We start from the raw sequence: 21,787 nt of genomic DNA, 5'->3' as shown, positions 1-21,787 counted from the left end.
GATAAGAGAAACAGAAATGCAACGAAACGCATAAAAAGAGAAAATAGGAGAGACAGAGAGAACCCGTTAAACGAATCTTAAAAGTAGCTTATCAAAGAGTATCGATAACGGAAGAAATGCATATAAAATCTCGTAGTCTAGCAACAATTGCGCCAAATTGCAAAAACTTCAATCTGGAAATATTCGATGTCTGACGTCGAAATGATATGTGTGAAATGTGCTGTTGTGTAAAAACACTTCTTTCGAAAGTCGAATTGCTCGGCAAGCTTTGTCGCATGAGTCATCAAGTGCTTATTGCAAAAATTCAATTGATATCGCGCTTGCAACCCGTGTCAATGTAATATAGTTCGATATTATATCGGCTTCTCGCACATATACACAACAGAGAAACCGTCATGCAATCTCATAAAAGCGGGATATATTACAAATTTAACAGCAGCGATGGATGCAGCAATGGATTTATGCAATGCGTATATTACAATTTTTTTCTCTTTTAACAAAATCAAAATAGTGTTTTTTTATTATTATTTTACGTTCGCACACACGGACACATTCATCCCTGTATACATTTTTTCGTTTTGAAATCTAGGACTGTGTACTTCTCATTCTCTTAAAAGTTCATTCCTCTCGTTCGCACTCGTTATCTGTCTTCTATACACTCATACTTTCTCTCTTTCATTCTCTCTCTCTCTCTCTCTCTCTCTCTCTCTCTCTCTCTCTCCCTCTCCCTCTCCCTCCCTCTCCTCGCGAACCCTTTATATATGGAAATAAAATGTGTTAGTGGGCACATCGATAAAATCATCATTTATAACAAACAGGTCAAATTATAAAGTTTTGTATTTTTTTTATCATTTACGTATAAATATTGTTAAATATGTATATTAAAAATTTGCTACACATTTCACGATTATTTTACACAGAATTTGTTATTCTATCCCGATAATGACTTAAGTTGGTTAAGTAACTCCCTCTTTTTTACCTTCTTTTTTTTCTTTTAATGGACACGGACTCCTCTAATATCCGAAGAGCTAACGAGGATTAATCAAGTGGATTCCTAATGCTCCTCCCGTTCCGCGCGAGCGGAGATTAGAAATAGAAAAGAGGAAAAAAAAGAAGAAAAAAACCGGAAGAGACGAAGAGCTATAGGATTTCGTCGTCGCATTTCTACTACGCTGAGGATGAGAGTCACGGTGTCGCTGTATAAAAATCTAAACTGACCTTAATGTGTACTAAAAAATATAATTGTTCTGTTAAGCGAGAGGGGCCGATTATCGGTCGAAAGTCCCAATAAGGGTCAACCTCTGTGCGCTCGGAGATATATATACTTTCGTTGACGCCTCCGTGACTCGTTAATTCGGATCGTCAGTCGGACCGAACGTTGCAATTCTTTCGACGTAAACGGACATATTTCGCTGCTACGATGGCGCGCACACACGTATACATACGCACATATCACACACACGCACACGCACACGCACACACATACACATACACATACGCACACACATGGAATATATTACGTTTTCTTTTCTCTTCTCTTTTTCTCTTTCTCGCTAACAATGACTAAATTAATGATATTGCCGATACGACAGGGCACTCGCGTGCCATTTTGGTGCGTCTTGCGTGCGCGGGACACAATTTTCCTCCCTCTCGCTGCTGTACCACAGAAGAATCGATTCCAATGCATGTCGTAGGAAGAATTAAGGGACAAAAAACAACTCAACGCGCGTACATATCGCTCTTTCCGTCCGGATTATTCACAACTTGCCCAGTTTGGTTCAGTGGATGTTACACCGATGGAATAATCTCGCTGACAAAGCAGAGAGAGAGAGAGAGAGAGAGAGAGAGAGAGAGAGAGAGAAAGAGAGAGAGAGAGAGAGAGAGACAGACCCATCGTAGATAATGTCAATTGATGTGATACATGCGCGCGCGCGCGCGCTCACACATAAACAGACACACACCACGCACGCACGCACGTTCATCACCAGTGATAGCCCGTGCATGGGTGCACGCGACCGTGCGTACGTCTCATTCGCTGCGAGTTCGAGTCCGAGAGCTCACGCTCCTCGAGAACAACGATGTTTTCACGACGCACTCGAGTGAGAGAGAGAAAGACCGAGCAGAGACCGACCGATGAAATCCCGGAGCCGTTCGCGTGCGACTTCTTCAACATGCTCGTGCGCTCGCGCTTGTAACAAAGTTCCGTGACTGCCTCGATCTCGCGGAAGAATTCAGACGGATATCTCGTAAACGGCGTACATTCTTTCCTCGTTGGAGCGAGAGACGCGCAGAATCGGCGGCTCTTGTACAATCTCCGTCCAGCCGCAGGATGGTGCGGAGACCGGAAAGCTGGGCTATACGGATATCTCGTAGTTCATGTCATACACACTCGCCCGGTCCGGCGTCGGCGTCGTCGGTCGCTGCGATCTCGGATCGTTCGGCGCCGAGACCATCTCCATGGAGTCGGTCATCTCCAAGGCCCGGACGAACGACATCGGCCGGCGTCGCGCGTCTCCCGAGGTCGGCGTGGTCGGCGTCACCATCGTGGCTTTCCGTTTCACCTGCGGTGACTGGTGCGGCTGATGCGGCGGGAAGACTGGCACTCCACCTCTCATGGCAGGGTGATACGCTGCTCTAGGAGCGTTCGGCTGCGCGTATGGCTGCTGGGTCGGGCTGGTAGGATTCGAGCGGTAATAGTCGTAGGGTGGGTGCGGCCGTTGGGAGGGTGACTGATGCGGCGCACTGCTCACCGCCACTCCTGTTCCTCCTCCTCCACTACCTCCTCCTGTTCCAACGACGCCGCCGCCGCCCCCGGCGGCGGGTGGACCTGGATAGCTGCTGGGTGAATTGTCCTTCCACATATAGACACCGCGCTGCGGCGAGCCCGCGAGCTCACGTATGTTGTCGACTGTGTTATTGGTGCGCGAGTACGGGTGGTCGGTGCCCTGTCGCACGAGCTCGCTCTCCGACAGGAAACGTCGCTGCGGACTGTAGCCGGTAACTACCGGGCCGGTGACGCTGATCCCGCCGGTGTTTGCCTGCTGCATATCGTAGTAAGTCGGCGCCTCGTTCACGCCTATGAAATCCGGCCGACGTACCTGCGTCGGTGTGCCCGGGTTCGATCTGTAACAGAGACGGCGGGTCTTAGTGCCGCGGCGCTGAGCGTCGAAAGCGCTTTCGATAATCGACAAATGCACAGTACAGTGAACCAAGATGAATTATGCGAGTGCTGAGCATTGTAGCCATACAAATACGGCTCTGGCGAGACATACAGGAGAGAGAGCAGCGCATCATTCCTGTTAAGAAATTAGCATCTATTCAAGAAACGTAAAAAACAGCGAACCTAAGAAATGTGTATACACGTGTGTGGCTGCGCGTGTGGGTCTGTGTATACCTTGTTTGCTGTTTGCGTCTGTCTGTTGTATGTGTGTGCGTGTATGTAGTCTGTATGTATACGGAACAATATATACTTTTTATACCCACATGTTTTTTTTTTCTATAATATATATATACAAAGATATATGCAAGAAAGCATAATCGTAAAACTACGGTATGTCCTCGTAGGATGAAGTTCGTGTTTACCTGCAGTAGGTTGCAACATGATGGTAGAAAGCAGCTCCTTGCAGTTACCACCCCCTGCAGTGGGACACAAACTTATCTATATACCATATATCTTGTAGTATGTAACATGCAGAGAGACTAAATCCTCTACGATATTATTGTAAGCTACGTTGCGCAATTTTCCTTTCTTTCCTGACACGTTCCTTCGTCATTCGGAAGGTGAGAATAGTAGTGATGACAGAAGAGGAGGAAACAGAAGAGCAAGAGTAAGGTGTTCAACAGTGAAGGGAAGGCAGGAGATATATATGTATATATATCTTGACAAAACAGGCTGACATCATATCGAAGGGTAGCAAGAAGGGATAATCGTAAGAGGTAATCGTTCACTTTGTATTGGCAGCGTGCTCAAAAGATGCAATGTAACTATTACTATAGTGTGGCGCTTCCCTCTTGCTCTCTACATTGAGATAATTTTGTGCAACGTGAAAATCGCGATATATACACTTCAAAGCGATCTCGAAGCCGTTTGAGCCTTTTCTTTTTCGTTGGATGCGACTCGAGACGCAAGAAATGTTCAATGAGGGAGCTTAATTTTTACAAATCTTTTAAAAACTAGCTCTCTCATTGCATCATCGCCCGCGTTCCGAATTGCACTCAAATAAAACGTTCAAACCGTTTGGAAACTCAGTGTATATATGTATAATATACGTATAGTGGAAAGTATGTAGTACATCTAAAATTGGATCGGTATATCCGATTACTTCAAGAGCCGACCGGATATAAACACTCGGTCAGTGTCCGTTATATCTTTGTATCACATGTAGATGTGTGTTTATACAGTCACAATTAGTGAGACACTTCTCCAGATATACTGAGCTATACTCTGTTCTCTCTTGACAATGTACAAGCGTGATGTACCTTCGTATAGGGCTGGATATGGCAAGCGGAGTGGGCACTCCGATAGCTTTGATGCGTTGCTGCATCGTCGGACTGGCACCACCTTGGCCCTGGCCACGTTGAGGCGCTGTGGCTGGCGAACCGCTGGTTTCCGGTGATAACGGATCCGGCGTGTGACTTCGAGATCCATTCATCCCTCTGCAAACAGGACGTGAGCGATGAGAGAGCATCGTGGAAGAGCACCTCGTTCAAGTGCCTCGAAAATTACCGGCACTGATACACACGTACCTTGGCCTCGGATGTGGACTGCCTCTAGGATAAAGTATTGGATGGCGGTGCTGCGCCGTCGGAGGATGCCTGGGAGACTCGTTGTTCTCCACAGGTGGCAGGAAGAAATTGCTTTTGGAGCCGTGTCTTTGCAACGGTGGCGTAGGTTCGCAGTCTGCGGACTGAGACGCCGTCGGTTCCATGTCTGTATCCGATCCGTCTCGTCCGGGAGACAACTGTAAAGACGAATCGAAATGCGGTTGAGGAGAAGGGGAGATGAAGACGTTAAATAAAAAAAAAAAAAATATATATATATACGTATATATGTACATTGTAATATAATTGTGATACATTACGTATATACTTCCTATGCAAAATAGGATCAATTTGGAATGGGTGGGATATGTTCGTGAACCACATTGGGTATCAATAAAGACTTCTTAGGATTCTGGATTGAATGGTACTTATAGACGAGGTCTCGTCGCTGTAACTCAGACTCTACAGATATCGTAAGAAAGACGTGAGTGTTTGTATTAATTTTCCTAGTAAAACGTCAAGAACGTGTTAACGTATTAAAAAGCCAATGCTAAGAGAACAGCATACAACTACTTGCAAGAAACACACTTACTGGTGTAACAATAGTAATAACATTATGCTACTTGCTGTGCTGTACATGCTTGAAAAACTGCGTGTCGACGGAGGAAAGATTGCTCAGCATGTGTGTAAGCTGCGATTAAAATTCACCTCTCTAATTGTGCCGATGAACAGTAAGAGAGACAGTACAAATCATAATAATAATAATACAAGCTCAACTTCAAGCGCTAGACCCTGAATGAAAATTGTCCTGTACGAAGTAAAGAAGACAAGCGAAATTGCACTAGCTCTTACCTTATTGTAAGCATTTGAACTGGCATTTCTAACACCATTGCTGCTATCCATGTAGGTCTTTACCTGGTTCTCACTGCCTATAGTAGATATCTCTGATGCATAAGCTCCACGTCGATTTCCTGAATATTTTTCAGGCTTAATTAGACTGCAACACACATAGCAAATTATAACCAAGTGATCTCTGTATGAGAGGATTAATGTCGTACGGCTTCTTGCAAAAGATACCTTGGGTACTGTGGTCCAAATTGAGTGTAACAACAGTTGTGTAGACAGCCACGAGAGAAAGGATTGTAGCCTCCATTAAATTTGCCTGTTACCTGTTCGTTAGTGGTTCGTCCTCTGGAAACAAGGACCACATGAAAACCAGTCAGTCCAAGTATTGGAATGAATAAGACCACTACCACTCCCATGAGCACGAATCTATACTAAAGTTAAGGATTTTCTAAAGTAAATGTAAATTTTATTCTCATATCACGCTGTGCAACAATAATACTCTATATCTTAAAAATTATCTATCGTGTGTAAAGGATACGCAACAATAGTGTCTACTTCACTCAAGTGTTCCTTACGGTTCAGTACAAAATTCAGACAGAGCCCAAATATACTGATCATATGGGTACTGAGCGACAGAAGGAAGAAAAAGAAGAATCTGTAATTTCTTCTACCAATACAGTTGTTTACCCATGGGCAGTGATGATCGAATGTCTGAAAAAAGGAACATGAAACCGTTAAATCAGTGTTTCAATTATTTCCAGCTAGCATCAACAAGCAAGGAGACAAGGGAAAGACATACTTCGATACAGTGATCGCAAACACTGCAATGTGAGCAACGTGGAGGTCGGTAGAACTTGCAGGTGACACACCACTTCATACGCACAGTGATACCATTAATCTCAACATTTTTGTATAGCGGTGCTCGGAAATCATCTTCTCGATCTTCGTCAGGAGGTGCTTCAACAAGAATCAAACCGCTCTGCATCTTGTCACTTGTGACGGAATAACCGACTATCGACATTAAAACTTAATCATCATTCTTTCCGTTAGCATACCTCTCGGTATAACACCCGGGTCCATAAACGTAGCCAGTGTGAAGTTCGCCAGCACGAAGAAGGTGATGACTCCTTGCAAAACCGGTACCCACGGGCCCCATCGAGAGACGTAATATTGGCACCTGCGTAAACGAATAACAAATGTGTAAACCGACGGCAGCGGTGGCGGAGAAACGGCATGGAAACGGTGCCGAGGAGCGCTCGCCAACGGAGAGATAACACAACGGACGTGCTCACACACGCGACGACGACTTACGGGAAGGAGAAGAAGAGTGTCGTAGTGCCGAGTAGAACCGTCCACGCGAACGTAGCTGGCAGATATCTTGTCTTCACATCGCATTTCGGCATTCTGCACCGCGCTCCACTTCGTGGCTCGCACGTTCAGCGAATTATTAATGGATAAGATTTCTGCTACCAGGAAACATGGCCGCGTCCATCCGCGCTGCTTATTTGCAATTCGTACAATCCGTAGCGAGCACGGGCACGCATTCTAGCCGCGCCCGGGCATGCACGACGCATCGGTGGAACGGCGATCGGTGATCAGCCCGTTGCCCGGCCCGTCACTCGCGCATCATTTCGGCGCGCGATAGCATCCGCGGCGTTATTAATATTTAAGAGCTCCCGCATATACGGATGATCCGCGAGCACACCACCTCGGTGACATACATATATAGCGCGCAATGCATCTCGCTCTCTCGCTGGATCTCGCCGCGACGGCGAACGTGTGTCACCCCCCTCCCCCTCGGCGAGCATTCCACTATCGGTCGACTGCAGCAGCTTCAAGTCGTGCTCGCACATAAACGCGCGCGCGATATATACCCCACACGGCCGGCCGACTTTTTTCCAAGCTCCCACGATCGCCGCACGACGGCCGTGTCGTGATTTGACCGTCTAACTTTGCTCAATCAACATTTCCCTCTTTCTCTATGTCATAGGCGTGATCATGATCTGGAAAAAGCGACGGACGGCGATTCGTTGAATCGGTCTTGAACTATGTAACCGAGCGAGAATATCGAGTGTCCACGGAGTGAGCTGGGCATGAGAGGTATCGGCGCGAAATCGCGTGATATAAATCCGGCTTGAGGTGCGTAAAAGGCGCAAATTCATTGTGAATGTTTGCGTCTACGACTAATAAGGACTGTATGTCGGACACACGAACGCTAATATGCCTTTCCGACTTTAAAGTCAAACGAAAAGATTTATATGAAATTTGTATAGATGAAGTTAAATTTAAAATTGGAAAAGAAAAGAACATAGGGCACTCGCTCTACGTCCAGAATAATACTCTAGAACTTGATTTGATATTTGGCTTGTGGGAAAATTGTCTCGATATTTTCGTCTTTATTTGATGATCTCACAATCTAACTTTTCCTGAATCGAGTTCTGTCATGAATACAAGCCTTAATAAATTTAATTTGAGCCCTTAACTTTTAATCTATTCTTGATCTTAATTGCCCAATTTTTATTGCCAAATTATCTTTCTAGATGATCCACTGTATAAGTTTTGTGTAACTTTTCAGAAAGTTTACCAAAGAGACTTTACATTGCGTTTCTTGACGTAGAATTTTTAAAATGTCGCGCGAAGATAAAATGTACAGTGGCGGAAATATGTCGTACAAAACGATTTCGTGATTGGCCATGAGCTGCACGTGATAAATTCGTCTTCCATACTTCCGTTTGGCGGTTGGAATGCTAATAATAATCAAGTTTAGTCATATCGTTCGCTTGTCACCGGTTCTCGTCATTGGTTAACTGTTGCAGAATTGAGCGAGAACGGATCAAAAGTTGAAGTATTTGTGAGAATTTAGCACTTGGTAGATACTCGACGGAGAAACATGCATGTAATCAAACGCGGTAATTGAAAAAAAATGACATTCTCATCCTACGATATAAAGGATCTTGGGTACTCTGAGATCGCACATTGTTTTCCCGCCTTTAATCTCGACATCGTTTTTTGTTAATAGATGGACGTGTGCAGGCTGTTCATTTTGATAAAATAACATCAAGAATTGTAACATTATGTTACGGTTTAGATATGAATTATGTGGATCCTGTAAGCGTTCATATATGTATTTAGGCAGCAAAGTAACACTGAAGTTACATCATACTTATGTTTACTTCGAGACACCTCGTGTTTTTGTTAATACGATAGACACATCGCGATATTTACTATAATTCTGGTATTATTTACAGTCTGTCATTACTCATCGAGTCATATCTGAATTTTATTCTGGAATGACAACGGTCGAATTAGATACTTTGGCAGCTGATATTGCTGCAAGTATGGTCAATCAGCACATGGACTATGAAATTTTAGCAGGTAGAATTGCCATATCCAATCTGCATAAGGAAACGAAGAAAGTGTTCAGTGGTAAGATATCTTAACATTGTGCATTGTTTATCAGTATATAATTTATTCATTATGATATTTTGTTACTTTTTACAGAAGTAATAACTCAATTATACCATGGAAATCTATCCATCATGAATAGACGTTTGCCCAGAATTTCTGAAAAATATTACACAATTATTCAAGAACATGCAGATAGATTAAATTCTGCTATAATATACGACAGGGATTTTAATTATAGCTATACTGCATTTAAAATTCTTGAAAACAAACATTTATTAAGATTGAATGGAAAGGTGGTTGAAAGGCCACAGCATATGCTGATGCGAGTTGCTGTCAGCATTCATAATGATGATGTTGATAATGCTATTGAGACTTACAATCTTTTATCAAAACAATATATTGTACATGCTGCACAGACGCTGAATAGTGCATGTACTGTTAAACAGCAAATGGCTAGGTAACCATTTTTATCGAGAAGAGTTATAAGTAATATAATGATGCAATGTTAAATAAGCAATATCTTTTGTAGCTCATTTTTATTGACAATGTCTGAAGATAGCATAGATGGAATATTGGATTCCTTAGAAAGAGTGGCTGTTTTATGTCATCATAATGGTGACATTGGTTTTAATGTACATTGCATTCGTGCAAAGAACACTCCTATACGTGGCACAGGGGGTGTATCAAACGGTTTGGTTCCTATGCTAAGAGCATACAACACATCTATCCCAACTGTTTGCAGAAAAAACATTGAAGGACCAATTACTGTGTATCTGGAACCATGGCATTCTGATATATATCAATTTTTGGAGCTCAAGAGAGACATTGGTTTTTTTTTTGCTATGTTATCTCTATACACATTTTTAGAAAAAAAATATATGCTTTCACAATAACAAATGTTACAGGTGATGAACAGTTGAGAGCTAAAGATATGTTTTATGCATTATGGACACCAGATATATTTATGCGACGTGTTTTTGATGATGCTGATTGGAGTTTGATGTGTCCACATGAGTGTCCTGGATTAATTGATGTCTGGGGTGATGAATTTGAAGCTTTGTATATCCGGTAATTAATCGCATATAGCCTATATATTTTTATTTTCAATTAAATTATATAGTTATAAGATTTTTTACAAAAGAAATGGGCATTTAGGTATGAGGAGGAAAACCGTTACCGGAAACAAGTTAAAGCCAGAGATTTATGGGTCTTTATAACTCAATTACAAATTCAAACAGGCACACCATACATAGTATATAAAGATCATTGTAATCTCAAGTCAAATCAACAAAACCTGGGTACAATTAATTGCGGTAGTTTTTCCACTGAAGTTATTCAATATTCGGCTTCGGATGAGATTGCTGCGTGTCACTTAGCTACGATTGCCGTCGACATGTTTGTAAATTCTACCACAAAAACTTACGACTTCTCTAAGCTCAAGAAAGTAGTAAAAATTGTTACTTACAATTTAGACAAGATGATAGATGTCAATTTGTATCCTCTTGAAGAAGTAACATTTTCTGCTTATAGACAAAGAGCTATCGGTAAGTTTATATTTCCTACGTAATTTATCTACCGAATAAAACATTTTTAAGATCGTTTTTTAAAATATTTTAGGTATTAGTGCATCGGGCTTGGCAGATGCATTTATCTTAATGAGATATCCATTTGAAAGTAAAGAAGCTAAAAAACTCAATGTACAGATTTTTGAAACGTTTTATTATGGTGCCTTGGAAGCTAGTTGCGAAATGGCTATTGAAGACGGACCATACGCGACCTATGAGGGAAGTCCAGTTAGTAAAGGCGTAAGTATGCAGTCGTTAAAAGTATTTTCTCATCGGCTGTTAAATGTAACTAATACTAATTAATTAAAACTAGGTGAGCGGTTCGTGCAGTCTTTTTTTTCTGTTTGTAGATTTTGCAATATGAAATGTGGAATGCAAAACCGACAGATTTATGGGATTGGGATACTTTAAAGGCAAAAATTGCAAAATACGGAGTACGGAATTCTTTATTAATAGCACAAACATCGGATACTTTCATGGCGCAAATGTTAGGAAACAATGAATCAGTTGGGCCATATACGAGTAACATATGCACAATGCATGCATCGTCTAAACTATTTCCATATGTTAAAAAACATTTATTACGAGATCTTATTGAAAAGGGTCTTTGGAGTGAAGACATGTGTAATAAAATAATTTCTAACGGCGGTTCCATACAAGTTAGTATATAATTGTTATTCAAATATTTTTTGAAGTTATGTGACTCAATAAGAAATATTAAAAAATTGGTAGGTTGCTGTTATATAAAATTTTCGCTTATATTCATAGGATATTGATGACATACCTGACGACTTAAAATTACTTTATAAAACTGCCTGGGAAATGCCGCAAAAAAGAATTTTTGAGATGGCGGCTGCTCGTGGACCTTTTATTGATCAATCGCAATGTTTAAATGTTCACATGAAGGATCCTTCAGATAAACTTACATCAATGCATTTTTATGCTTGGGAAATTGTAAGTATATTATGCACACATATGTATATTGTTTTGATTGAATATTATATATGTATTTTACTTACAGGGTTTGAAGTCCAGTATGTATCATTTCAAGACTGAAGACTTTACTAATTGTACTCAAGTCAAAGAAAAATAAATTTCTTATACATAAATCTTAAATACATCAAATATTTCGGATGAGAAAAACATAGAATAAAAATATTGGTAATATCGTTTGAAGTTATAATACGAAATATTATATATAAAAACACTAAATTGCTATACATACAAACTAATTTTAATATGCTATTTTTAATAATATATACTAATAAATGGTGTTACGTTTATATACATATATATACACATATATAAGTGGATTCAGGTTAAATGTAATTTTTTATTTATATTATACGATTTATTTTCTCTGTTACGATCACTCTACCGATCGTATTTCAATATTTTAATAACAATATATCTCGATATCTGCAATGAAGATATGTAACAATTTTTATTTGGTCTATAATTTTTTACGATTGATTTACATATTCTGTATATTTATGTATTACTAAATGATGAAGAAAAAAATAGGACATTCTTTCAAATAATAGATTCTTTTTTAAACTTTCTGAAGTGCAGTAAGTTCAAGTAAGACAAGTATAACTTATTGCCATTAGGCCTGTTCGTTTTGTTGAACTGGTGCAACAAGTTGAAGTGAGAAAACCTACGTTTGTCTGACTTTAACTTAATGCACCAGTTCAGCAATGCAGACAAAACGAACAGGTCTAATCTCAATCGCAATCTATAGTGGGATGTGGTCTTAAGATCTGTTCGCGTTGCTTGCACTTTTAACACTTTTATATTTAATCTCCGTTGCATACCGGACGTGATGAGCGATAGGGCAGATCATTTAGCAAAATTAGGAGCCCTCAGTACCGAACCTCCTTCCCTGGACTAACTGTAAACTTATGCTTGGAGATATTATTCACCTACACCATAATGCCTGCTTTAACTCAGCTATTGAAGAACTAGAAGAATCTTTCACACACAAAGGCAGCGGATACAGAAGATTCTGCCACGAAATCCTTCAAGGTCCTTGGTTTGATGATCTAAGAGGAGTAAACAGAAGCGTCTTAACACTTATAGCCAGGTTAAGATCTCATCATATCGCCACCGGACTACACCTTAAGCCCGTATCAGACTATGGATTGGGATTGAGATTAGATTGAAATTTGACCAATTGAAAAAGAGAATAATCTCAAGTATAGTAAACTTACTCCTGATTGGTTAAATTTCAATCCAATACTCAATCCCAATCCGTAGTCTGATACGGGCTTTAAGGATAAAACATTATTGATGATGCTACATGCGAATGTGGTTGGTCCAATAGAGACCTGGAGCACATCTTATTCAGATGTCCTATCTTCGCTAAAGAATCAGATTCTTTGTTGCTCCGACTGTTTTACACGGATGGAGCAACTGCTACAGGGAATCTCTATGCAGCGGCCTTTAGCAATCACAACATAAACGTATTTAAAGAGATAGCTAACTTCCTTATATCCACTAACCAATCCATTTAATCCTCCCTTATAATCCTCCCTTAAACGCAGTTGGAGAATGGCGTATGGGTACACCTTTCTACCTAAAACCATATACCGAAGCGAACCGTGATGAACGATATCCAATGGAAGCTTTTCTTCTAAGGCTGCGTTCCGATATTCACTGTCAGCACTAAAAATCTATAGTATACGTGACGCAAACTATGTATTTTCAGTACTGGCAGTGAATATCGGAACGCAGCCTAAGTCTTTTGTTCGCCTTCGCGGCGGTTGGATGTGGTTCCCGTAACTATGCATATTTTTGATCTTGGGGACTGCGTATGTACGCGTTGTTCCTGTTTCTCTTTTATTTCCAAAATCGTTGCGATTGGCGTAAGAGGACGAGTGTAATAACTCTGCCCCAGAGCCATATATTGAATGAATGAATGAATGGAAGCTTTTCTTTCTAAAGAGGTTAGACTCTAATTTGAAAGAGAATATTTAAAGAGATTCAAATTTAATTAACTTATTTAAGATGAAAACTTCGCGACATAAAAAAGCTCGAAAGAATATTGGATTTTATGTCAATAATTTTAAATTTCATCAACCCTTTCAAGCTCTTATTGATGGTACATTTGCGCTCGCCGCATTAGAGGTTAGTAAGCATTATTTATTACTCGTTTTTATACTTTATTTATAGTTGTTCTTACATATTTTTACATTCATGTTTTACTATTTTACAGAACAAATTTAACATACAGGATCAGCTTGCAAAGTACTTACAGTCTGAAGTAAAGTTATTAACGACACCATGTATTATTTCTGAAACTGAGAAACTTGGTTCATTCTCTTCATCAGTGAATGGTGCCATGCAAATAGTGAAACAATATATTGTACATAAATGTAAACACGAAAAAAAACCCACAAGTGGCTCGAAATGTTTACAATCTATGATAGGAAAAGATAATGGTTCTAGGTATAGTATGATCATAATTAAAAATGTTGCAATTATATATGTAAAACATATATATTGAGAATATTTTTAAGAAGCTGTTTGTAACAAACTGCATTTGTTTATCATAGATATATTGTTGCCACACAAGATCGTGAGCTCCAAGATAAACTGAGAATAATTCCAGGAGTTCCTATAATTTATTTACATGGAAAAGCACCTACACTGGAATCTCCTTCAGAAGCAAGCCATAAATATGCTGAAGCTATGCAGAAAGGTTTAGGTATGAGTATGTGGGAGAAGGAAAATATAAAGACATTAAAAAAGCAAGCAGGAATAGTGGAAGAAGAGAATAAACGAAAAAGAAAGAAGAAAAAAGGAGGACCGAATCCACTTAGTTGTTTGAAGAAGAAGAAAAAGATAAAACCAACAGTGCTGAATAAAACCAGTACAAAATCTAATAAAGTTAAAAAAAGAAAGAAGATTAAAATAGCACCACATATTAAAGAAGCTCTAATGGCAGAACTAAGAAATAATGAAGAGGTATAGATAAGGTGCAGAATTGTTGTAATATGGAAATGAAGATGAAATCTGTTTTGTGTTTATAGATTACAATACCTTTTGTTGATTTAAGAAGAATAAAGTATTTATTTAAATCTGCCTATTCTTCTCTAAACTAGAACATATATTCTATTATTTGTTCATTTATTCATACAGAAAATGTTAATGAATATTTCAACATAATTGGCTACATATATGTACGGAAGTTTTACAATGAATCTTAAAGATCTGGATACATACATTTCTTGAAATGTCATGTTTCTCATGTCGGATGTGAAATGCATTTATAGTCCGTGGCGTTTATGAATTGGTTTATTTTGCTATAAATGCTGATATCGATGAAACATTTGTTACGAACGATCGAGATGTTTACTCATTTAATGAAGATAGTTTATAGTTTGATTTTATCAAGTTATGGCAATGAGCTCTATTCTAAGGTAATCCAAGATCATTATTGTTCAAATATCCTGAAAGTACAATAATACTATATATGAGAAAAATAAGTAAATAAAATTATCAATTCCTTTTCGGAGAAAAATGTACAATATCCTTCGGGTATACACGCTATCTTATTAGCGTAATATCTAAACATATATTTGAACACGTAAATCTGGAATTAGGAACATCCACATGTAGAAAGCATAGAAACGTTGGAAAATAATCTTTTCGATGTAGGTGGCACAGTACTATTTACAGCCTTTGTTTAAGGACTTTCAGATAATGTTTAATACTATATTATCGTATGTATACATATATGGGATAATCATTGTTAAACAATGTTGACTTTTTTGTCAAACATCAAATATTCAAACTAAATCATGCGTGTAAAACAATTTTTGGTTTTATTGGTTAACTATTATGATCATTATGTGGTATTATTAATTCCAATGTAAACTTTTTCTAGTTCGTAAATTGTTAGTCATAAAAATATAAAATCTTTTTCAGTCAAAAAATTGTATTCCTAAATGGCTATTAAGCAAGACCTTTGAGGTTACGATTTAACTAAAAATTTTTACAACAGCAATCTGCTATATGATCTATTAAATATGATAGTACACCATGAAGCACAGTCAATATTTAATGTAAATTAAAAATTAATGGAACATAACATGTTAAACTCATTGTCAACTTAAAAATGAAAATTAATATTTGCACGCTGAATGCATAAGCTCAATACTCTGTTATTGTGTAGAGTTTAACAATGCATGACAGAATAAACATATCTTCAATTTATGTGTTAGTATTGAATATTTGCTAGTACAAATTTATCGTCAAGAGGACAAAATTATATGTATCCTAAAATATTTTTCTTTTAATACGCGTCTAGAATATCAAATCGAGTGATTTACACAAGAGTTATTAAAATAAAATTTTATCGAATTATCTAAGCTTCTGTAAACAATGAATGACAATTTACTGCATCACGTATATTGAGATATATGTGTACACAGAGTATAAACGAAATCAAACGAAATCTCTGAATGTATGATAAAACAACTGCGAGTGCCAATGAATCCTTACAGTACAGAGTTGTTCCATATTTTATATAAATCACTGTCAACTTCATTAACATGACTTCTACGAATATTGCTTTTTGACAAAAGTAGTCTTTAAACAGAACGTATAAAATCTTATGTCGTATATTTGAGCGAGCTCATAAGCGTGGCGGTCAAGGATGTTGACTTAGTAGCGAACGTGCAGCCATAGCCAGCATTTTCATACGGCGTGCCGATCGATGATTTGGATTACTCGCTAAGAAGGTGCTCAATTGATTTTGCAACGTCATTAACACAGTGCCAATGTGCTCTCGTGTCACAGGATCGTTCACATCTAAATTCAATATCGCTTCCTCCAGCCATCTATATGTGTATGAAAAAGAAATTTTCTTTAAATTACGTGTGTTGACGGTGACGAATGGAACACAACTGGATCTCTCTTACATACATAATCTACTATCATGTGATACAAATCAAACGAAAACAATTACCTGTGCTTTAGTTCTGTACGGTGTCCTAAATCAGCGGACAACTGTTGAACGAGCGAGAGTATCACGGGTTGTTGTAAGATGCACCTGGAACCCTGAGCTCCTGCACACGAGAACACTGTCGAAGGTTCCGTTCGCTCGCATACTAATACTACCAACCCTAAATCACTTGCGCTTAGAGCCTGCTGAAATGCGGCATTATATTGGCCTTTCTGAAGATGAGCCATTATACGTGCTTGGGTATCAGCTATAGCAGCCACTGGTATAGCAGGTGTTGTAGCTCTTGACCTGCAGAATTTGCAAAACAATTCCATGAAATTTATTTACGTCCGGCTGATACGTCAAACGTCGAAATTGTGTTACGGAGCTCACCGTGCGCTGGAGATATCCGTGAGCTGTTGACTGAGATTCTCACGTATGGATTCACGGATCACTCGGATAGTGCCGTCTTGCATTGTTCTAAAATTTCGATTCAATTCAGTCTGCAATTCTTCGCGCACTAACATTGACAACGCTTCGCTCAGCTGTTCGTTGCGTCGTTGACACTGCTTATCGATGATGCTGTCGATACTCTGTAGATCTATAAAGATGTCGCGCAACAGATTGAGCGAATGTACGTTTTAACTTTAACTTAAAATGAAATGTAATTCTGATGATAACCAACATAAATTACTTACATTCACGAGTACCTATGACAAAGGTATCCTGGATTTGTTTGAACATGGCTTGACAAGTCTTTTCTATACTAGGTAGAACGACAGTCGCGAATGCTTCTTTAAAAGCGGCATCCAAAGCTGGTTTGGCTGCATTAGCAGCTGCCAAAGCTAAGCTATCTTTTAAATGTGCACCGTTTATCAATTCAGTTACATCTTTCTTGAGGAGGTTGTTCATTAAATTCACGTCTAATTGTATCTGATGCTTTAAAGGCTCCACAGCCTCTTTGACTACACATGGCAAGGTAGTTTCAATCTTATCCTTAATCGTTGTCTCGAATGTATTCAGGAATTCGCGTTGATGAGCCATTTGGCTGTACAGAGACTGCTCTAGGGTGGCATTCTGCTGCTGAGCCATCCTCGCCAATGTGGACTCTACTCGCGTGAACACCGGCGATTCTTGTTGTAATCTGCTCACCTCCGCGCGCAGTCCCTTTAATTCTTGATTCTGATTTTGGATTATCTCCAAGATTGGTGCCAATTTCAATTCGAGATTATTGATGTCGTCGTGAGCTGGCCACGACATGCCGGTATTGTCGGTTGAAAGAGACGTAGTCTTCGGCTCGTCCTTCTTTTTTCTTTGTACATTATTCTCGTCGTCCTCAGGAAATTCCTCCGCATCTTCCTCTTGCATCGCGTGAACACTGACGTCTTTGAGTAAAACCATTGGAATATTAGACCAATCTTCGTCAGCGTTCGTTTTCGCTTCTGGCTTGCAATCGGTCTCGGTTTCCTCATCGGGTTTGGTACAAGACAAAATTTCTCTAACTTCTCTCGATGGACTACTACCTGAACTAGCAGGAGCTTGTTCTTCCATCTCACTTGTCGCAAGCGGTGGGTCAGATGCGTTTAATGCTTGTACTGCTTGTGCAAGAGACGGACTGCTGGATAAAACCTTCCCTAGTTCTGGACTCGCGGTGTTAGACTCCAATTCATTATTCTCTTTCTTCGAAGGTGAACTGAACGCGTCAGGTGTCATGAGATTTAAGCCACCGGTGTTATGATTGATAGCCGCTTCAATCGTCGCGGATAAGGAGCGCTCTTCATCGCAGTTCTTACCGGGAATGCCATTGTGATTGGTAGTCCCCATATCTGGCAGATCTTCGGAATAATCTATCGAATCGTGTATAAGCGTGTCGAGAAGGCAGTTGCCACTCACTTGTGCGGCAGGTTTAAACGCAATGTGGCATTCTTGCAGTGATTTCGGTTGGACTAGATACATGCGGATGATCAGCTGATCCTCGATCTCTTCGTCGCTTATCGGACAGAGATCCTCCAACGACTCACCGCTCGGCCGTATTTTACACTGGCCGGCGTCGACAATTCCGAAGCTCAAAATCGGATACGGCAAGAGAAACTCCGACACTGTGCTTACGCATGCTAAAGCTTCACCTCTGTCTTTTGAAAGACTTAGTATATATAAAACCTTATTGTATATATCCGATAGCAAAAGATATCCAGCACTAAGGTCTAAGCCTGCTTTTAGTACCGGCAATTTTCCAGTGGTAGGAGTTGGAGCAAATTTGATCGTTTGCAAGCAACTCCATACTTCGCACGACCATACTTTCAATTCCGAATTATTGTCACATCCCGTCACAGCAAACCTCCAAAACTGAACACTGAGAAGCAGATATTTCGTGTTTCAATATATTTATAATTAAAAATATGTGTATACCCATATACATATGTGTGTATATATATACATAGAAAATAAATTATAAATTTATTTAATTCGCGCGTGTCAACAAATGTCTTGAGGAATACTCACTCGGGATGGTAGTTCTTATGATCGTCAAGGAAGAATAAGCAGGAAATAGGTCGTCCTGCATGAGGCCTCCACTGATGCAAACAACGTGGTTGCGGTTGTCCATTGTGAGAATTATTATGTAGGAAAACTTGGAAGAACTTTACTTCTCCATCTGTACTGGCTGTGGCCAGTGCAGTGCCGTCTGGGCTAAATGTCGCTTCGACGATCGTACCTGAGTGTTGTTCAATTTCTATCATACCTCCACAGTCTTTGGCAGCTGCATTCGTTGCCTAATTTAAGAAAGATATATATATATATATATATAGGAATTGGTACTTAAATTGGTACTTAAATATGTAGTTCATATCGAACTACATATGTTTCTCGTTTCTATATTATTTATGATTTTCATATTTGTGACAATTCTGTGGGGCATAAACTCCGCGAATATGGTTACAATGTATTGTGTCATGGTACTCACATCTATCGATCTAAATTTTGATGCCACTGTTGCAATTGACCACAACTCGACTTTAGAACCACGAGTTAAAACTAACAATTTTGATACTTCGTCTCCGTCAGAGGCATCATCCTCTGGGATATATGGGCACCAAATCACTCGATGGCTAATCGAAGGAACATCTTCTGCGTCAACTTGTATTACTAAACTACATAATAGTTCTGACTGTGTTGGTTCAATCGTGTATATAAATAGAGATCCTGAATGATCAATACATGCAAGAACTACATTTGAAACATGAGCAAATGCAAGATCCTGGATAGCACCACGCATTCCACGCAATAGGACTCTATGTTCTAATTCCTTGTGTACAACTCGTACTAGTCCACCACCAGTACCAACTAAAAAAATATAAGCGAGATGTTTTTGTTATAGTTACAACATGGAAAACAGCGAATAATAAGCAATGTTATGAAGGTTACCTTTAATACCATAGGCTAAATATTTTCCAGATACATGAACAGCCAGCAACTGACCGGTATAAAGATGATGCTCCCATGTAAAATCAACAATATTTTTTAACTTTACTTTTGAACTACCATGGTCATGACCACCTGGTGATGGGACAATGACCACATTCGTACTACATAATTCTACCGAATTATGATCTTCCTGTCCTGCAAAGTCCCTATATAAAGAAAATGTTATATTTATTATTTTTATATAAAAAGATCACATTTCTATTACAGACGATAAGTTTTTATACCATCAGTTTTGTAAAACATAAGAAAGCATCAATTTAGATTAGCGTACTATAATAGAAAAATATATTGCAGTTAGTGTAACCTAAAGTTACTTTTTAGTGCGGTTTGATTTTGCGATAAAACTTACACTGTCTGTTCATAGTGGAGGTGTCTCAAATTATTCTCACTGGTCTTAATCATATTGCTATCAACGTCCCTGCAACACGATAAAATTACGGAATCTCATACGTTACCGTGCCTGGGTTGCCCCAGACGATTCCTAACCCCAGCCGGTGGCACGCGCGATCATGAGCTCTCGCATCAGTGCGTATTACAAGATCGCTCTTTGCAATTTTTTTCCTCACCTCACGCGCATAAATGACCGCCGTTTTCCGTTGTGTCACTCGTCAAGACAAATGGATCAATTGGCGAATAATCGCGTTCTCATCACCGGTATCTTCACGCTGTCAGAGTGTTTAATATACACGCAAAGCAGCTCGGTGGATCCTAACGAAGGTGATACGTCAGGCGGCCATCACCCACTTGTCAGTAAGGGGACCGGAAGTACACCGGTGCCGTTACGAGGAACGTCGCGCGAAATATTTCTCGCGCGTTTTTACCATACGTCGATAATTTTCACGCGTACGGTTCACAGTTTTGTATGTCGCGCCGTGAAGTGCAAGCTGCTCTTACCGAAGTTCCTGCTGATTTTCTTCTCGACTTATATTTGCACGCCGAAGGATTGCACTTAGGTTCGTAACATGTAGAATCATGAAAAATCAGTCGATTTCGAGTATTGAGCGACCATCCACAGACATCTGTGTTATTAATATAGATGTCTGTGGGGCCAACTCGGTTGATCGTTTCGTGTTAAAAAGGTTAGCAAGATGCGCGGCAGAAATTTGAAATATCTGTTCACTTTTTTCTTGCAATACATACGAAATCGGCTGTAATTTTATCACCTTATTATCTTGAAAATATCAAAACTGTACTGTACAATGTTTTCGTGAATTTGAAATTTGCACATCTCGATTCTTGAATGAAAACCATTCGTTTCGCGCGATATGTACGTATGTACATGCGACACGATCGACTACCGAGACTTGCTCGATCGAGCTTGAAGCTTATGAGAAGATGTATCATGGAGAGATACGTTAATAAGGGGGAAAGGACATGTGCGCGATAAATTTACACTTTATTTCTTATATTATATTACACTATAGACAGGCTTTTCATTCACGTACGTGTCTGTCCTTTGGAAAATGGCAGTAGTGCTCAAACGTACGTAGACCCAAAAAAGGTGGCAGTAAATTCAGCTAAAAGTCGGATACTCGTAAGTAGTGCTTAACGACTATAACGCGCGTACGTTTCGTATGCCGAACATCGTTACAGATCACATATACCCATCGAAAACGAGGAGAAAAGATAAATCGGACTGTAATAAATTGTGTATAACTCTGCCGCGTAATTTTGGTTAACGGTAAAGAAGACCGAAGATAGGTTATTTTTTTTCTTTGCAAAACGGTTACTGTTTCCTTCCGGTTGTGCGAGAGAGGAAAAAAAATAGATGGATCGA

General features: G+C 39.6%; 4 protein-coding genes across 4 annotated transcripts; 2 read left to right on the top strand and 2 right to left on the bottom strand.

Moving 5' to 3' along the window:
- Positions 1-527: 527 nt before the first annotated feature.
- On the bottom strand, positions 528-7,632 carry Zdhhc8 (zinc finger DHHC-type containing 8). Its single transcript, XM_011142463.3, has 9 exons — positions 6,919-7,632; positions 6,663-6,784; positions 6,407-6,564; positions 6,146-6,318; positions 5,839-6,033; positions 5,614-5,758; positions 4,747-4,961; positions 4,480-4,656; positions 528-3,123 (listed from the first exon to the last, which is right to left on the bottom strand). The coding sequence occupies exons 1-9, from the start codon at positions 7,008-7,010 to the stop codon at positions 2,355-2,357; spliced, it is 2,046 nt and encodes a 681-aa protein (XP_011140765.1). The 5' UTR covers positions 7,011-7,632; the 3' UTR covers positions 528-2,354.
- A 715-nt stretch (positions 7,633-8,347) lies between these two features.
- LOC105183976 (ribonucleoside-diphosphate reductase large subunit) lies at positions 8,348-11,696 on the top strand. The gene is made up of 11 exons (XM_011142465.2): positions 8,348-8,516; positions 8,627-8,715; positions 8,856-9,033; positions 9,109-9,472; positions 9,545-9,843; positions 9,921-10,083; positions 10,171-10,559; positions 10,633-10,820; positions 10,931-11,239; positions 11,349-11,534; positions 11,602-11,696. Exons 1-11 carry the CDS (start codon positions 8,498-8,500, stop codon positions 11,671-11,673), a joined length of 2,256 nt encoding a protein of 751 aa, XP_011140767.1. The 5' UTR covers positions 8,348-8,497; the 3' UTR covers positions 11,674-11,696.
- A 1,619-nt stretch (positions 11,697-13,315) lies between these two features.
- LOC105183977 (rRNA-processing protein UTP23 homolog) lies at positions 13,316-15,354 on the top strand. Its single transcript, XM_011142466.3, has 3 exons — positions 13,316-13,706; positions 13,795-14,027; positions 14,135-15,354. Exons 1-3 carry the CDS (start codon positions 13,587-13,589, stop codon positions 14,550-14,552), a joined length of 771 nt encoding a protein of 256 aa, XP_011140768.1. The 5' UTR covers positions 13,316-13,586; the 3' UTR covers positions 14,553-15,354.
- A 50-nt stretch (positions 15,355-15,404) lies between these two features.
- On the bottom strand, positions 15,405-20,808 carry Ge-1 (Enhancer of mRNA-decapping protein 4 homolog Ge-1). Its single transcript, XM_011142467.3, has 9 exons — positions 20,577-20,808; positions 20,360-20,428; positions 19,951-20,156; positions 19,490-19,869; positions 19,030-19,298; positions 17,226-18,880; positions 16,921-17,128; positions 16,552-16,836; positions 15,405-16,423 (listed from the first exon to the last, which is right to left on the bottom strand). The coding sequence occupies exons 1-9, from the start codon at positions 20,585-20,587 to the stop codon at positions 16,234-16,236; spliced, it is 3,273 nt and encodes a 1,090-aa protein (XP_011140769.1). The 5' UTR covers positions 20,588-20,808; the 3' UTR covers positions 15,405-16,233.
- Between the last annotated feature and the right edge of the window lie 979 nt (positions 20,809-21,787).

The sequence above is a fragment of the Harpegnathos saltator genome, unplaced genomic scaffold, assembly GCF_003227715.2.
Source record: "Harpegnathos saltator strain DR-91 unplaced genomic scaffold, Hsal_v8.6 scaffold121, whole genome shotgun sequence".
Lineage (NCBI taxonomy): Eukaryota > Metazoa > Arthropoda > Insecta > Hymenoptera > Formicidae > Harpegnathos > Harpegnathos saltator.
Note: the sequence above shows the minus strand (reverse complement) of the source record. Positions and strands in the feature narration are given on the sequence as shown.

Excerpts from the sequence above, each read along its gene's own strand:
- Zdhhc8 (XM_011142463.3), bottom strand. The coding sequence starts at position 7,010 with ATGCCGAAATGCGATGTGAAGACAAGATATCTGCCAGCTACGTTCGCG. Across the intron at positions 6,034-6,145 it reads GAAGTAGACACTATTGTTGC|ATTCGTGCTCATGGGAGTGG; the intron begins GTATCCTTTACA and ends ACTTTAGTATAG. Across the intron at positions 3,124-4,479 it reads ATATCCAGCCCTATACGAAG|ATCGAACCCGGGCACACCGA; the intron begins GTACATCACGCT and ends TCTCTGTTACAG.
- LOC105183976 (XM_011142465.2), top strand. Across the intron at positions 8,716-8,855 it reads ATATGAATTATGTGGATCCT|TCTGTCATTACTCATCGAGT; the intron begins GTAAGCGTTCAT and ends TATTATTTACAG. Across the intron at positions 11,535-11,601 it reads ATTTTTATGCTTGGGAAATT|GGTTTGAAGTCCAGTATGTA; the intron begins GTAAGTATATTA and ends TTTTACTTACAG.
- LOC105183977 (XM_011142466.3), top strand. The coding sequence starts at position 13,587 with ATGAAAACTTCGCGACATAAAAAAGCTCGAAAGAATATTGGATTTTAT. Across the intron at positions 13,707-13,794 it reads TTGCGCTCGCCGCATTAGAG|AACAAATTTAACATACAGGA; the intron begins GTTAGTAAGCAT and ends ACTATTTTACAG. Across the intron at positions 14,028-14,134 it reads GGAAAAGATAATGGTTCTAG|ATATATTGTTGCCACACAAG; the intron begins GTATAGTATGAT and ends TGTTTATCATAG.
- Ge-1 (XM_011142467.3), bottom strand. Across the intron at positions 17,129-17,225 it reads TGTCATAGGTACTCGTGAAT|ATCTACAGAGTATCGACAGC; the intron begins GTAAGTAATTTA and ends ACATCTTTATAG. Across the intron at positions 16,837-16,920 it reads ACGGATATCTCCAGCGCACG|GTCAAGAGCTACAACACCTG; the intron begins GTGAGCTCCGTA and ends CAAATTCTGCAG.